Source organism: Heliangelus exortis, chromosome 5 (genome assembly GCF_036169615.1).
Source record: "Heliangelus exortis chromosome 5, bHelExo1.hap1, whole genome shotgun sequence".
Lineage (NCBI taxonomy): Eukaryota > Metazoa > Chordata > Aves > Apodiformes > Trochilidae > Heliangelus > Heliangelus exortis.
This window is the reverse complement of record NC_092426.1, coordinates 25,662,186-25,679,475: the sequence shown is the minus strand read 5'-3', so window position 1 is coordinate 25,679,475 and position 17,290 is coordinate 25,662,186. Positions and strand designations below refer to the sequence as shown.

Genomic DNA, 17,290 nt, shown 5'->3' with positions numbered 1-17,290 from the left:
GTTCTTTCTCCTCAGAATATTTTAGCAGTGTTAATTTTTTTTTTTTTTTTTTTGCTGCTGTAAATAGTTGTTGTGTTGACTATCCATTGCATATTATTTTCAGTTTTGTCAAACTAGAATTACATTCAAGCACCTGCATATTTTGTTATGGTAAATCCCAACATTGGATGCATTCAGACATCAGAAAAAGTACTTTCATTTTGTAGGTTGTTCTGAGAGAGGACAGAAGGAGGATAATACCTCCCAGACTGTAGGATCTGGTATGTGGCTTGACCTAAAGGACTCAAAATGGAAGGTGAGAGCAAGCTCCACTTCTAAAGCTCTCTTACTATTAAGAGTCCATCACAGCTGTTCTTTAACTTAGCATGTGGCTCATCTGCTCATTAAAGTCAGATCATTTAGGCAAAGTTAGGCTTCCTCTGACTTACTCTTCCACTCTCACATAGTGCTCTTTACTTCTTTTTTGGCTCCTTACATTTCAAGTCTGGGACAGGGAGCTAAAAGCAGGTAGAAGCATTGCCCCAGGAATGCAGCATTGCGGAATAGAAGCACAGACAAAGACAATCATTGTATTCAGGCTGAGTTCTGCTGTTTGTCATTTATTAATGTTGTGGCATTTATGCCATAAACTCTTTCTAACTTGTGAAATCTCCTGTGGGAGACCCCCACAAGCAAGGCAGTCTACGGGTGTTTGCTGTATCTGTTTGATATTTGTGTAGACATCAGTATGCTCATCATGGAAGGTCTGTATAAATTAATCAGCAATATTACTAATGTCAGTTTTTATGAACACACATCTCTATGTTGTATAAATATCAGCTGATCCATTTGCATGAGTCACTTATCTTCTAACAGGGAAACTTTATGGTTCATGATTTTGCATCAAAAGTTAATCATTGTCTCATAGCTCCATTAGTGTTCGATAAACTGGACCTACCTCGAGAACATTTGGTGACTATAGATGGATGTGACACTTAAGGCACTCAAAGTATAGCTAACAAAGGAAAAACAAATGAGCATTTCTTACATGTTCAGCATTACCTTTAGGAAGTCTATAGAGATTTTGGTCTCTGTTTGCACTAATCTTATGTTAGTGGCAGACATATTACATTAGCAAATTTAATCTTTGTTAATGTGATAGAAAGTTGCTAACACAATGAGACTCATTATATTAACAACTTTTGCATCATGTTAGCAAAAGCAAAATTTGCTAACAGAATGCAAAAATTACCAATATGATGAGGTAATCATTATCATTATTCTAACACCTGATTATATTAAGCAGCTACTAACATTTTTTATACGAAATAACAATTTGCACTATACTGATTTTTATTAGACTTTGGGATGCATAAATAGGAAAACAAATAATTTTTAGGAAAACCTTTTCAGAAGTATAGGGTTTCTTTGGCATTGAAATATAAATATCACTTAATCAGTGTCATTCCAAAATTAAATTTATTGGCATTGTAAACTTTTTTTCCATAGAGCAGTGAGCCATATAATGAGCTATGTCATGACTAAACCAGTAAGAGAGTATAAAGAGAATATGGATCACTGTTGGTCTTATATTATCTTTGTGCTTTGAAAAGTCTTTTCACTTTATAAGTTATATTTTGCAGTATGTAAATACTAGCATATACAAACTTTCATTAAAACACTTTCATTTCACTGGCATGATTTGTATTTTTTGTAGCAAGACAAACATCATTTAGAATGTATTTGAGGTTAACATTATTAGTTTTCCCTGGTTACCTTAGAACTTTCCATTAAAAATGTACCAGTATTAATATTATTATAATAATATTTTAATATACATAATATAATCTGACAGCAAAACTCTTACTGCAATATATAACATGCTACATCTCTATTATAATGTCTTTGAAATAGTCTGATTGTTATTCTTTATAAAGCTTTCATTCTTATACAAGCCATGTAATAAAACTTTTTAAACTTTAAAGATTAGCTATAAAGATTGAGGAAATGGACTTCATCAGAGAGTTTTCATGAAGTCATATAATGGGCAAGCTTTGAAAGCTGCTCTCTCCCATGTAAGTAGTTGTGTGGGGAAAGCATAGAGAGGAAAGCAGATGTTTTAGGGCAGCTGGAGGATGGAGCTTCTCAGTCACGAAGGGATGTTGCATTTAACATGAAGTCCATTCAAGGACCTGTAATGACTCCAGATGAAAGTACTTGAGTTTTTCAGTACTCAGAGAAGAGTATTGGCAGGAGGTTCACCACGGATCATCTTGGCTTCAGAATTTACTCTTTCCTTGGTACACATCACCTTTATATTTCCTACTTTTAGAAGGAGAAAGTATTCCAGTCCAGTGCCACCAGATGAAGGAAAGAAGGTCAAGGAGTTGTGTATTTTCTCCAGACTCTTTTTTTTTTTTTTTTTTTTCTGTGCTACTCATTACCAAGAAGTCACTGGAGAATTTTAAACCTGGTGGTGGATGAGTAAACAAAAGAAGCATCTTCTGCCACAGCTCTTTTTATGGAAGAGAAATTTCTTAGGAACACAGAAATTCATGTACTATCTGAGTGAACACTGTCTATCTAGCCCACTTGTCTTTTAAAGTAGCTCGTACCAAATATTTCCAAATATTTCCAAACCACATGTAAAACCTACAGAATTGTAAATATACCATATAAATTGAAGCATGACACTTGATATGTCATGTAAATTTTATTTTTTCATAGTGCAGCCTGGTTATTAGCCTCATAGATATTTAGTCCTTCTTTAGAAAATATTTTATTGATTGTGAATTGCGTAGATTACATGTTGTGGGGGGGAAGTGGTTTTTTTTTTATCACTGTCTTTATCAGTGTTCAAAATGTGTTTTCCATTCATTTTGTTGGAAATCTCCTTCTCCTATGTATCATTCATTAGTTTATGTACCTTTTGTCCCATTGCTTTTTATTTATGTGCTCTAAAAGCTAACTATGTGTAATCTTATTAATCTTTCTTCAGATGTCCATTTACTAGAATTTTTCTCTTTCCATTATTCTCTTTTTTAATAGTGGGTGACCAGAACTGAGCACAATATTCAGTGTAAAGCTCTGACTATAAATTTACATAATGGCATTGTAATATTTTCTTTATTAATTTTAGATTTATTTTTATTGTGTTCTACTATCTCATTTACCTTTTTATTCATAACAGTCTCCATACAGAGATGTTTTCACTGAGATATTTCGATTTCCTTTTATTGCCTAGTTATAGTTATTTAAAACTCCTCAATATACAGGAGTAGTTTCTTTAAAAGTGTGCTACATCTTGCACTTGTTAGCATGAAATTTTGTTTATTACTCTGTTGTTAATTACCTGCTCTGATTGCTATTTAGATCCCTCTCATGTTTCTCTTGATCTTCTTTTGACATAAATAGCTGTATTTTTAAGTCTTTCTGCACTGAACTCACTCTTCAGGTAAAAGACATAGCAGATGGGAAGTCTGCAATTGCTTCCCTTGGATTTGCTTAGTTCAGGCATGCATTTAGCATGAGCAGGTAAAAGGGTTGAAACTTTTCCATAAGAAGGAAGGCTAATGGACCCAGCTAGGCCAAAACAAAGCCCAGATTCATATGCCTTCCTCGTTCCCTCTTTTTTTCTCAGTTCTGCATCAGATCTCAGGTGATTCACTGGGAAGTTGTCATTTATTAGTTCAAAAGGCTATGGTATCCTGTAAATGATAAAGTGAATGGAAATGTTCTAAACAGCAGACAATAGAAGAAAATAAAATGCTGTAAAAAGAGAGAAAAACTAGAGGAGAAGAAAATCTTTAACCTTATGGAAGTTGGTATCAGAGAGGGAAAGCAGGCATACGTGTAAGCCAGGATACAGTTCCTGGTTTTAGGCACAAAGTGAGAAATCTCACAGTATTTTGTATACTTGTGCAAACACAAAAAAATATGTACAGACACTTATCCATGAACATAAAGTCAAAGGTCATATCCAGTTCTGCTTGAGATTTTCCAGTAGTATGGTATGTTTCTTTCTAATTCCCTTTATTTCATGTAAGTCTGTATTTTTGTTGTCTTGGCACTCTAGTAAAGCAGCTAATCATGCTCAAATATTTGTATGTGTTGGAAGGAAGGCATATGAATATGCTTTTCATATTTCAAACTGAAATCATCTGCAGTGGTACTCTTCAAGGACAGAAGGGTTAGCTGGCACACAGGTGGGAGAAGGCTTGCTCATTAGGGAGGGTTTGTTAAATGGTAACGTATAATTAAGGTAATGGTCACAGCTTGTGTGACAGCAAACACTCTGGCAGTTGTTTGATTGCTGCCTAGGTCAGGAGATCAGCTTTTTCTACAAGATGTATCCACATTAGTGTGTTAGTGAAGAGGTTAGAAAGCAAATTACAGCTGCCTTTCTTAGGCATTTTACTGTTGAGGCTCATAGTTTTGTTTTTTTTACTGTACATCAGCAGTAATATGGCTTCTGAAGACTTCATGTGACAGGTTAGGCATTTTATCCTTTGAGTAAACAGTAATCATGGTGTGAAGAAAGTGGGGCATTGGAGATTTTCCCCATTCTTTGAGAATTCCATTCTTCCTTTTTAGTTTGCTCCAAGGGCTCTTTGGGGATACATATATTAAGCCCTTTAAATAGTTCATAATAAATCTTTGTCTCAGGCTGATTCTGACAGTTTTTTAAAAAGTCTTTTAACAGAGAATCCTCAATCATTTGTTAATCCATGGGGTGATCTTCAGACTTGGAGGAAAAAGACACAGTGCAAGCTCCAGGGTTGTGAAAATACAATGTAGAAAAATTTAACTCAGAAAGGCTCAAGAAATACTGTACCATGGAAATTTCACAAATCATACCATGTCCTGAGTGTGTCTAAGTGATCATTCTCCCAGTTACTCAGTTTGCAAACACAGGGGATAGAAAAATGGGCTAAAAAAAAAAAAAAAAAAAAAAGAAACAGCAATGATTATTTATCATTTTACTCTCATTATCTTGGTTTTTGCTTTATTTCACCTAAGGCTTGAATTGAAGAGGCATTATGGAAAAAAAAGCCATTGTTCCTGTTGTTAAAAATAAAGCAAACAAACAGAAGTAGCATGCCTTCTATTAAGTGTTTACCATTCAAGCCTTGTGATAAGATACCTGCACTGTGGGCTGATTTTTAAAATGCTGTTTCCTGTGTAATATGTCAGATTGTGATTATGTCTGTCAAAAACCTTAACTGCACAGTGCAAAATAAATAAAGGGGGAGAAATATAATAAAAATAAGATGTCCAGTTTATTTGACATTTGGTTCCACCAAATAATTTGACTGAGTTGTTTCCTAAGAATAATGCATGACTGCACTGAAACTACTGTTTGGTATTTGTTTTAGTCTGTCATTTTTGGAGATACCTGTTCTCAACTCTTTGAATTTCAGAAGCATAGTGCTTTTCATTATTTTAGGCTTTTTTTGCAAATTCTGCATAAGCAAAGAAATCTATAAATGCTAACTCATCTGTATAAGAAACCTCTCAGTGTATCTTAGGAATGTTGGTGCCCTATTTTAATTTAATATGCTACCCTAAGAGAATATTGTAGCAGGAGCAGGGTAGGAGTACTAATAAGGGAGAAAGCTGTAGCAAAACCTGGATAGTTGGACTTCTTACCAACTGAGTAGTACATCCCCACAGCACTGGCTGCCTGCCATGCCAGCTGTGCTTGCAATTGCTCGGTGGCCGCAGGTTTAGCATCCTGCTTGGTTCTGCCTATCCAGGACCGGGTCATGGAGTTTTTGTTTGGCAGGTGAGAGGGAACGGTTGCACAGTGAATCTTGTGATGATGGGAATGTTAATAACATTCTGAGCTAAATTTGAAAGTACAGTGCTGAGGACCTTAGTATTTTAATTTTAAGTAGTAGTTCTGTTCCCAGGAAATTTGTAAGTTGTTGCCCTTGTTTGGGGCAGGGGATAGAAAAAACCTATACTGCTTACTTTTTTCCATTATTCTTTTTCTTTTAAAATAGCAATGTTAGTCAGAGTGGGTTTTGACATAGATAATTAGATTCTGAGTATATGGAATTATATGCTTTCTGACATTTTAAAAGTGTTGCTTGACTCTCTTCTGACCTATGAAGCCATGCAACTGCAGAAAGTAGTTCCTAAGGAATATTATACCAGGACTTTCTACACATCCTGCAAAATGTGGAGCATTCCCTTTGTCCCCCAAGGATTCTGCACACTGTCATAACCCTTAGCACCATACCTATGGCCACTGTCTGGTAATGAAGTTACCTGTGAGCCAAACTTATATTCATCTTGCCTTGACACCTTATTTTTTTATTATTGAACCATTCTAAATTAGCTTTAAAAGTTGTTTTATGAAGAAAAGTATTTCCTGCCTTCTTTACTTAAAAATTTTTATAAAACACCAGTTTGCATTGGACACAGCAATATACATCCAGGTAAGGTTCAAACTGGGAAAAAAACACATCTTGGTAGAGTCCATATGACTGAAATACAAAGCTCAGAATAGAAACCTGTTTGCAGTTTTAAGCTGTTGTTCACTGTTAGCAAAAATGAACCCCAGATACTTGCTGTGTTTATAAAAAATACGAGGTCAAATGATGCCACCCTTTTTTTGCCATTTCCCCTGTGTGAACAAAAGTGGTAGGTCAGGTGGTCCTCTGTGTTTATTGATGCTAAACCAGGAAGCATTTGCCATTAGCAATGTCTGTGCCTGCACATGTATGCTTGCTTGGTTTAAATATATGCCCAATAGCTACACAGCTTTCCAGAAAGATTATTCAGCAAGGTTACACAATTTGAGCAAAGTGATTTTTTGGCAGGATTCTCTACACATTGATATAGCAATCCAGTAGATACCAGTAACCAGTTACTGCCCCTTGGTTAGACTTCATGGAAGATTCATGTATATAGAATAGTGTATTAAAGTAAACTTACAAAAGCAAAGAGCAATCATTGCAAATGTAATTTTTTTCTTCCTCTTTGGGATTCTAATTTTAAAAGCATTAAAGAAGACAGCTGCTCACGCTGTGATATGCGCTAAACAGCCTGAAGGATGGAAAAAAATATATTTGTAGCTCATAATAACTATTGACCTTTCTGATATACAATGTTCTCTGTGTTAGCTATTCTGTTCTATCAACAGTGAAGACTGAACATGACTTTTTAATAGAAAACATGGGGTTTCAAGCTGCTTTCACAAAGGTGTTTATGTATTGTTATTTTGTATTGTAGTACAAAGACAAAGTCCTGATGCCCTTTGTCTGACATCATGTTTGTCATAAAAAAGCCCCACTGTTACTGACTGTTTTATACGAGGAATTGGCTCATAACCATTTTATGGTTGTGATAAAAGCATTGCTCCACTAGATCCAGGACACAGGTACTGAAAATAGAATCCCCCAAATACCACAGCAGCACAAGTGGCTCTATCTATGGAGATGTTCCTCTAAGATTTGACACACTCACTTTTTGTCTTCATACTGTTTGTTCCTTGGTATATATATGCAGGCTGCTGCATACCCTTTACTGGACGTCATGTGCTCTCAAGACTGTTTTTTATGATACTCCATTTTTGTCTTGAACTTTCCTCCTGCTTAGTGGCAGAGTGAAGAAACATCCACTAGCAACAGCTTGACTTAGCACTTGTGTATTTTTCCCCAGAGTGGGATTGTCCAAACGTTGATGGAGCAGCTGAGGTAACTCGGCTGCTCTTCTTTGCCTCAGGGTAAAATCTTCACCAAAAAGAACCTCCCATTTGGCATATGAAAAACTGGAGAGCAACCTCTTTATTGTGCTTTTTAAGCCCAAGCAGGCTGGCAATGTTAGGCAACATCAGAAGAGAGTTTCTAATGTTTGTTGGGGGGGGGGGGGGGCTTTATGCCACGTGCTGTGAAGGAACTTTAGTGGGCCATTATTGGCAGCTCTGAACCACAGTTTTTTTCACAGCTATGCTCTGGAGTGTCAGCTAATGATTCACAAGTTACTAGGCAAGAGGAGACAACTAGCAAGAGAGAAAAAACACCCTTCATTGATCCTTGTAGGGCATGAAAGAGGGGGAACAGCATCAGCATTTAATGTTTTGTGCTGAAACAAAATCCTTGAAATTGTTTATAAGAAGTTGTTCAGTAAGTATAATGATCATTTAAGTTTTGGAAACCAGCCACATCTCAGAGGACATTTAGCATCTAGTCCTGTATTTCTCACAGGACTGTGAAGCTCTCAGGGAATTCAGTTAACTTTTTACCCTCAAAACTAGTCTGGGTCCTTTTTATTCTTTTGCTTCTTCTTTATTTCCTAGTTTCTTTTCTCTGCACCCGTTCCCTATAGGAGGATAGATGTGCTATACTCTCCTAACAAAACCAGCAAAACCTTTCCTGGCCATTGGATTTGTTCTCTTTCAAACTTTATTGGAATTGCTGCAATGCATGAAAACAGCAGGTGATGATATCACTGTGCTGATTTTCTTAGGGACTGTCACTTAGCCTTGAAAAATTTATGAGTGTTACTGATCCGACAGGAAACCAAGCTAACAGGTCAGGTCAGATTATTCATTCTGTTCCTTAAAATAAATTAACTTTAAATGTAAAATTGTAGAAGCAAGTTTGAGCTTCATACACAGTATGGCTTATGTACCGCTCACTCACTAGACCATAACAGCTCTTCCAGAGTTGTTCCGGTCTATTGGATGACTGTGGATACATTTGAGGGTGTTTAGATAATGGATTGAAGCCCAGTAGACTGTAACATTTCCAAAGGCTTTTTCAGAGTTTAAGTTTCCTACTGTCATTAGTTCTCTTAATAGCAAATCTTTATTATGTTTACAAACAGGCAAAAAAGCTCTATGTGTTTCATAGATTTGTTGTCAAATATGCCTTTCAACCTTATCAGAGTAACAAAAATCTTATTCATAGTTTCATCCTGGAAACACTTTATTTATAGCTCTCTATCCTGGCACCTAACTTATTAGATATATTTTACCGTGTAGAAAGAATTCCGTGGGATAAAGTTTACATGGAAAGTAAACTGCATATGTTGGGAATTAATAGCCCGATGAGACATATTTAGACTAGATAGAGGAGAAATAGAAGGAGATGCAGAAAAGAAAGCTTTGAGTAGCATTAAATAAAGTAATATTTCTTAGTCAAATAAAGAATAGTTCAGATTACTTTGGTTCCACAAGGACAAGAGAACATTCAGAAATTTCTCTGTATAGTAATGGGGAAAGCCTATCAATGAGTTTGTATTTTAAGTTGTCTTTTCTAATGACAGACAGTACATGGGCCTAGTCTGGATTGAACAGGGTAAGCTCATTATTTGTAACACTACAGAATACCATTGAAAAGTATGGCTTATTTCTCTGCAGATGCAGTCTTTTGTGTTCCCAAAGTATAGTATGTACCTAGTAGTTTTTGGAGTTATAAAACCAGCAAACTGAGTGTTAACAGTCACAGACAAATAGAGCTTGCTCATTAAAGTTGTGTTGTGTATATATATAATAGTTATTTGAAACTATAACTTATTTTGCCAGTAATTGCATGCATAGTATTGCTTATCCATTAAGCTCCTCTAGAGAATTTGGCTTACTTTTGGCTGTGGTTAATGTTAAGTCTGATGTATTTTGGGGAATACCACAAGCATATTTCAAAGGCTGTTGTAACCACATACATCAGACTGTATGTTGGCATGTGCAACCAAAGCTCTAAGCAACAGGCCACACAGGATGCTAGAAATGATAACATAATAATTTGGAATGTGATCCAAGACTTTTCATAGTATTCCCACTTACTTAAATGGGATCAGGCTCCAGTGACTGAAGTTTCCCAAGGGTAGGGAAACTGTAGTACTTGAGACACATGTGGTATCTATCAGCTGCTCCGGAAAGACTTGCATCTTCTGGAGGTCCTGTGTGACACTGCCATTCCTGGGCATATCTCTGGTGTGGGCAAATAAATGAAGTCTTTGGTCACTTAGAATTCATCCCTGAAATGAAGGAACAGTTCCTCTTAGTGCATTTCTAATAGTCTGTCCCATTAAGTTTGCTACAGGTAAGCTTCGGTGTTTTCATTCCTTCCTTTGGAGGAAATTTTAAGCAAATTGGAAAGTCAGGATTAACTATGCAAAATTAAAAATATGAACTATGCTGTCTTGTGGCCAAACAGTTCAAGTCAACAGGTTCCTGTATAATATCCAAGTTCTTGTAAAACCAGTGTATAAGGTGGATCAGATATTGAACATATTCTCCCACTTCTGTGCTGTTGTATTTAAGTTCAGAGACTTGACTTCTTCCTGAATGCATGTACTTTTATCACATTAGAAAGCTATATCTGAGTTAGTCACTTGTTTTCCCAGTTTCAAAAATCTGTTCTTAACAGTGTGCACCATCATGTGTGGAGTATAACCTAGTAATTTCATATTGTGATAATAAAAATAACCATACCTCTGTAAGTGTAGGTATAAAAAGTATTTTAAATATTATACATAAAAAATACATAAGCCTTCAGTGTCAAATTAGTTGTGAAAAATTAAGGATTTTATATAATTACAACCTAGTTGAAAGAATCTGAGATACCTGTGCATTTCATCAGGTTTTGGATCTGAAAAATTTGGAGGGATAAAAGAGAAAACAAACAAACAAAAAAATTTAAAGAAACAGCCTTCAACAAGAGTCTGGTAGGATTTAAAGTTTTTATGCCTTTGAATTTCTAATAGGCTTATAGGTCATGAAAAGTGAATTGTCTTTATCTTGGAGGTAGAATGACAAGAAAGAACAATTTATTATCTTGTCTGAAAACACTACATAGCAATAAATTCTTTAAAAGAAGTCATTCTTCTTTCCCTTTCTTTTGGAAGAGCTGCTGTGAGCTTTCCTCTTTTCAGTGAGACCTTGGCCATAACCCAGTGTTATTCCCCCTGTGTAAAGGAACGAAGGGAATTAAGCCACCATCTTCATCATGAGCCTGGCATCTTCAGCTTTTCAGTAAATAGCAGAACAGAAATTTTAAGAGTTTCACCAAGATAGATACCTGTACCATGAATATCAGATCCAGATCTGGTTATTCATGAACTCAAGTTTCTGTTTTTAATTGGGAGAGCTTACAGCAAAAATTTTATTCCTAAAACTCTTTTTAGAAATACTGTTACCTTGGAAGAATGAATTAACCTCTTCCTTGCCACCTACAATGTTAACTGAATATTTAACTTAGTCCTTGATTTTGCAAGATGCTGAGCACACCAGCAAGACCAAGAGAGCACCTCTAGAAATTGCTAGTTCTGTGCTGATCAGTGATCTCCAGCCAGGCTGCCTGTGCACATAAATATTCCTAAGTGGTTCATCAGAATAGTCCAAGAATCTTCAGCACCTTCCTAGACCAAGCTTTAGATTCCACTAGTTGCCCAAGTTAAGCCTGCAATCAGACTGAACCCACTCCATTTTAAACCATGCATTTGCACAAGTGCTAAGTATAATTTCATAGTAACTTGCAATTATTTGCAATAAATTTTCTTAACTTGAAGCTTCTGAACTGTATTTGCTGGGTGAGTAGTCAGAAAAAATCTACCTTTTATCTTATAAAATGATCAAATTTGATCTGTAAGCTACTGAGACAATGACCTTGTCTACAGTGCTTTCTTGAGAGTCACTTTTCTGATTAAAAACATACTTTAAGAGGCAATAATTTGAGAGAAAATAGGAGAGTTCACTACTCAAGGTTAAATTTTTCTAGAAAGACTTTTAATGCTTGGTTACAGACAATAATCTGCACAGAAGAAATAGAAACATTTTCAAAGATGCATCCAGCCCAACTGAAAATGATAGATTTACATTACCTAATTATTCATCTGAACATAATGACTCTCAGTTGCCTATGCAAAGGATTATAACCCTTCAAGAAAATATGGAAAGAGGTTTGCAAGTATAAAAGATAATATGAGAAGAGAGCTCCCTTTTTCTTACTGTGTTGTATGTTCTCTTTGTTTCTCCTTTAAGAGTTGTACAGCTGGTGTTTCAGAATGTCTCTTTAAAATTAAATAGACACTTGTTTTCAAGGAAGATAAATGAAAGCCAGCTGAAAATTTCCTGAAATGCTATCAAATCCAGAATTTCCAGTATGCCAAACCATAAGCTTTTTTCCCTCCAACCCTCTGAAATTCCATGCTGGCGTTTGGTTTTCCCTCTGCAGCTTCTGATCCTTCTAGGAACGATAAGCCCATCTCTTACGTTTGCATGCAAAAATGCATTTTTCTTCTCTTAGTTCTTCTTAACGCATGTGAGGGGGAAAAAGCAGGAGTTGGTGAATATTTATTCAGGCTGCTTTGACTGCATTTTGTTATTTAAGACATAAATCGAACTTGGAACTTCTTCTTTCCTGAGGGACAAATAGTTTCTGAATTTGCATGTGCTTGTGGATCAGTCATAGGGATGGTACTTCTGCTTTTGCTGTGTAATAGCAATTATTTGCATTGCTTTATATTGTTTTGCATTCAAGTGGTCAGGCTGCACACAGACTGAGAGTTCAGCTGCAGATCCCTGCAGGATCAGAGCCACGGACCTCAGCCCTCCAGTTACCTGCATGTTTATCAGTAAACATTCCACCAACACCACAAGAAGTCTTCCAGCAGGTGAATTTAAACAGTGCGTGACTGCTCTGTGGGACCTGGGCCCAAGATTATTCCCAAGACAAAGCCCTAACCTAAGGATCGGAGCTACAAGTCTTGCTCACAAAGAAATACTTTAAGTAAGAAATACTTAGAAAGAGTTAAGTAATTTTGTTAATTAGCTACTTGTTCATTCTATCTCACCGAGTGGCTCTGTGGCTCTTAGTTGTTTTAGCATTTCTGACAGTTTTGTATGGGCATAGTGGGTTGCAGCTTCATGCTCTTTGAGATGGACAATGTATTCCTTATACCCAAAAGTCTCATCCTGCATTAGCAGCTTTGGAAGTGGAAAGAGAAGAGGTTTATTCCTTTAGCAGTATCTGCTGAAGATGTTTAAGGACACACAAAGGCAAGTGCTTTCCCAACAGAGTACACAGTTATCTGTTCTGCAAAGACAATCCAGACTTACTTTTTATACTTCTGTGCCTGACAGTGCATAGTGCTTTTATTCACATGCAGCGAGCATTGACTTTTATCATATTATTAGCATTCTAAACTCACAGTTTCAGAGGTTTATGACTCAACAGTGGTTTAGACTCAGTAAATTCAGCCCAGGAGCACTATTTTTCAGTGTAAAAGACATCTTTAGTTACTCCAGTATCAAGCAAAGCAGACCTTGCTTATTTCAGGCTTTTTAAAAGGTCTTAGATTACAAATGTAAAAAACAAACAAACAAAAACCAAACAAAAAAATCACCTTGAAAAAATGAAATCCAACATAGTTTAATTCTGGTGTTTCTCACCTTGCTGGCTTCCTTTGACAAAACTGGAAAAAAAAAGATAAGGCTAAGTGACAGGCATTTAAAATCAGCTCCTAAGAACTCTTAATGGACCATATTCCATATATTCCTGTGCAAATCTCACTGACATCAGCAGATGCATTCTATACACATCCTAATTTTAAAATCCTGCATGCATAATCACCATTAGCATTGTTACAGTATCTTCCATGGCTGGATGAAACTCTGAATGCAGATTTGTACTATCAGCCATAATGGTTCTCTCCTGAGAGAAATTCAGAAAGCTATTCATAAGCTATTCTGGACTTTTAGGTAACTAATCCCATCTCACACTATACTCTCAGGTACCTTTTGCCAAAGAAAATCAAACACTTCAGTATACATATTTATATGACAGACACCGTTCCAGTCTGGTGGATGAATTACATGCATTTTATAACAACATTCACTTACAGAGATGTATAGGTTTGTACATATTATAGTAACTGCAAAATAATGTTAAGCTTATGTTATAAGGTGACAGAGACCCAAAAATGTCATTGCCAAGTACACTGTACTAAATGTCAGATGTTTTCCTTTTTTTCATAAAACTGTGAGAAAGAGAAACTTTGATTTAAGTTTCTTGGGAATGGTCCATATTTATTACAGCCTGATAAATTTTTGAGCATGAGATATTGTGTGTTTAATTAACATTACTACTGTGTGTTTAGGTAATTACCATTAGAAGACATGAGGACATATTGTACTTATTGCCTGTGCTAGAGCATAATGTGCAGGACTACAGCAACCACACTTGTTAAGCTGATTTTAGCATTTCTTCACACAGCAGGAAGCACCCATGCTGTGGTTTCTTAATGTACTCTTTAACTACTGCACTAGAGTACTGTACAATAAAAATAATAACTAATTATGATACTCGTCTTACCACTACTGCTGCTGTCCTGGTGACCCTGGTTGCTTTTTCAGGGTTCCACTGTGCTAAACCCGTATCTTTCATTTCAGAGTTGTATTTTTTAGATTATATTGCTGAACAGAGCTGAATTTTTTGAGGGCAGGTTTGTTGCATGGACTGTGATGGCTTCACATTTGTTCTGGTCTCCAAGGACCAGCACCAATAAATGTGAGAGTGACAACAGCAGAATGGCATATTTTCCTGTTTCCACGAGGATGAAAAAAAATACTCTAAATTAAGTTTAACCTTAAATGTATAATCTGTCCTTGGGAGCAATGAAAAAAAAAAAAAAAAAAAAAAAAAGATACAGCATCTTCAAGCTCTTGGCATCCCTTACGAGAAAAAAATTGGTTCTAAGGGTCTCTGATCTTGTGTTTTAGTAAAATAGAACTGCACGGCTGACTGACAGTTCTGATCTAAAGCATTTACGTTTAAGTTTTGATCTCTCTGCTTTTGATTAAAACTAATGAGCTCATTTAATTCAAAATGGGAATCTCTGATAAGAGAAATAAGGTTGATGTGATTGGATTAGAGGGGCAAATTAAACTCTTAGAGCAGAAGTTTGTGCTTATATAGTGTATTAAAAAGCTGTTGGCGTATTATGGCGTGTTAGATGATGAGAAAAATTTCATAGTAATTCATATTTAATCAGAAGAAATGAAAGTACTAAATATAACATGGCTCTGCTTTTCCCTCGAGTGATAAAGAGCTGTACATTTAAAATGACATCAAATTCATGCTCTCTGAAACAAAAAAATCTTGAGAGAGACTCTAGAGAAAGGGGCACTGTTGTCGGTTATTTCATCACAAGAGAGTTGAAATGTCACAAACACAAAACAACGTGACCACATTAAATCAAGGACAATTGGATGCAATCCTGAGCTCATAAACAAGTGCTTGTGTTTCTGTTAACTGCATAACAAATGCTTTTTAAAATACTTGATTACTTTCTGCTAGTATTTTGGTCAGTTCTCCAGAACAATAGCGTAATAAATAACTTTCTTATTAAGTGTTAATCACTCACTGAAACTGCAAATTAGTTGATCTTCAATACTGCTTGCTTATTTTAGACTGCTCCAGAATTTTCTCATGAACAATATTTTGGAGTGTATTTGGTTATCAGAGCTAAAAATAGCAATAATAAAAATAATACAGAAATATATAAGGGCTGACTGGTGTTGTAAGCACTATTTTATTATTATTTGTTGGAAGGGCATTTATTTGCTATTTTTATTTGCTACAGTTGAGGAAGTGAGAAGCACAGGTGAAATCTGTAGTTTCATTTTTTGAGGAAATATATCGATTGGACTAAAAATATATTTCATTAGTGACCATTTAGTCACTATTAACTTACAACAATGATAATGCTGATGACAATAATAACAATATGTATAATTTCCATGAGCATTTTTGCCTTCAGGCTGCTCAGTGCTTTATTGATAATAATTAACCCTCAGTGATGGGGTAAGCAAGGCACTCAGAACCATCAGTGACTCATGGTAGGTATCATTGCAAGCCAGGATAGGAGACTGGGGAATAAAAGCCTGCAGAATTTGCAGCCCCTCTCAGCAGACAGAATTGCTTCCACGGTGAGACTTTGCCTTTCATGAAGTGCTGAGCATCTCCATAGTTTGTAAAACAGTGCCATACCGAATGAAATAACTCTAGCTGTAACAAAATTGTGCAAGAAAGAGTTAATGAGACAAATCTCAGTTAAAAATTCTATGGGGAAAAATAACTTGAAAATGAGACTTACTGAGTGTACATATATTTTTCAAATTTTTTCTGCTAAGTAAACATTTTCTAAACGAGGTAAATTGATTACAACACTCTTAGCAGCCATCAGTCATTTATTTTTAGTGAGTTCAAGGATTGCACCTGAAAAATAGCTTAGAGGGGATGTATAAAATCTAAATTATGTGTATATGTATTTTTCTGTTCCCTAGTGGAATCTGCAAGCCCCAGTTTACTAACCACTGACAACACTCTAGAGCGCTCTTTTTTCATCCGAATGAAATCTACACTGACCAAGCGAGGAGTGCACATCAAATCGTCAGGATACAAGGTAAGGGTTGCACTGTACCATGAAACACTGACATCCTTAAATTATGTTGATCCATGTTTCAGGGACACATTAATAGATAGAAAAGGATCTATTTCACATTTGCATATGTTTCATTCCCTCTGTTAAAGAATCACAAATGCAGTATTTCTAGCCTGGGGTGTTACACCTCCATTAAATAGATCATTATTACAATAAACATTGATGGTAACAGCATGATAGCCTTCAAAAGAGCAACACTTTCAGACTAGAAGTATATTTTACTGAAGAAGGTGAGACACGGTAACATAATTTGTCCATAGTGGAGAAATACTGCTCATTTTATTAGACTGCAAGTCAGCTTTCAGTTGTGTTTTTTCCCAGAGAGGTAGGATTTCTTCATGCAGCCAGTATGCTTGAGCTATTTAATTTTGCTGCTGTTCTGGCTGAAAGAAACAACAAACCACAACCAGTACTTTTCCACCATTTTTCTTTCATTGTCTGAGGGGCATCTGCTGCTGGGAATCGTATTTGCTGGATTTCAGACTCTTTTAAGATATGAAAGTCTCTTGTTCCTTATCAGCAGTAATCTCGTTTTTCTTCAGTCATATATTGCTTATAGTGCCTGTAGCTATCAGTGGCTTTACAGTATACTAAAACTAGAAGGAATAGCACATTTTTAAGACTGTCAACTTGTGGAATGAAATATGTCATGCATTAAGTATTATAAAAGATAAAAGAGTGGTGTAAGAAACTGAGTCTAGAATGTGTGTGTATTTAAAGAAGTTGCTTGCCAATTTCATTTTAAAACTTTCAAAAGCTGTTTTGTTTTTTTTTTTTTGGTTTTTTTTTTTGTTTTGTTTTTTTTTTGTTGTTTTTTTTTTTCCAGAGGAAGGGTTAGTGGAGCTTAGCAGTAAAA

The 17,290-nt window shown here is 35.9% G+C and overlaps 1 protein-coding gene across 2 annotated transcripts in view; it reads left to right on the top strand.

Moving 5' to 3' along the window:
* Window positions 1–17,290, top strand: part of NPAS3 (neuronal PAS domain protein 3) — a 588,621-nt gene that overhangs the window by 513,120 nt on the left and 58,211 nt on the right. For both annotated transcript variants that reach the window (XM_071746155.1, XM_071746154.1), the window contains one exon: window positions 16,277–16,395. In XM_071746155.1, the coding sequence (XP_071602256.1) occupies window positions 16,277–16,395 (119 nt within the window). The remainder of the gene's footprint in view (window positions 1–16,276; window positions 16,396–17,290) is intronic.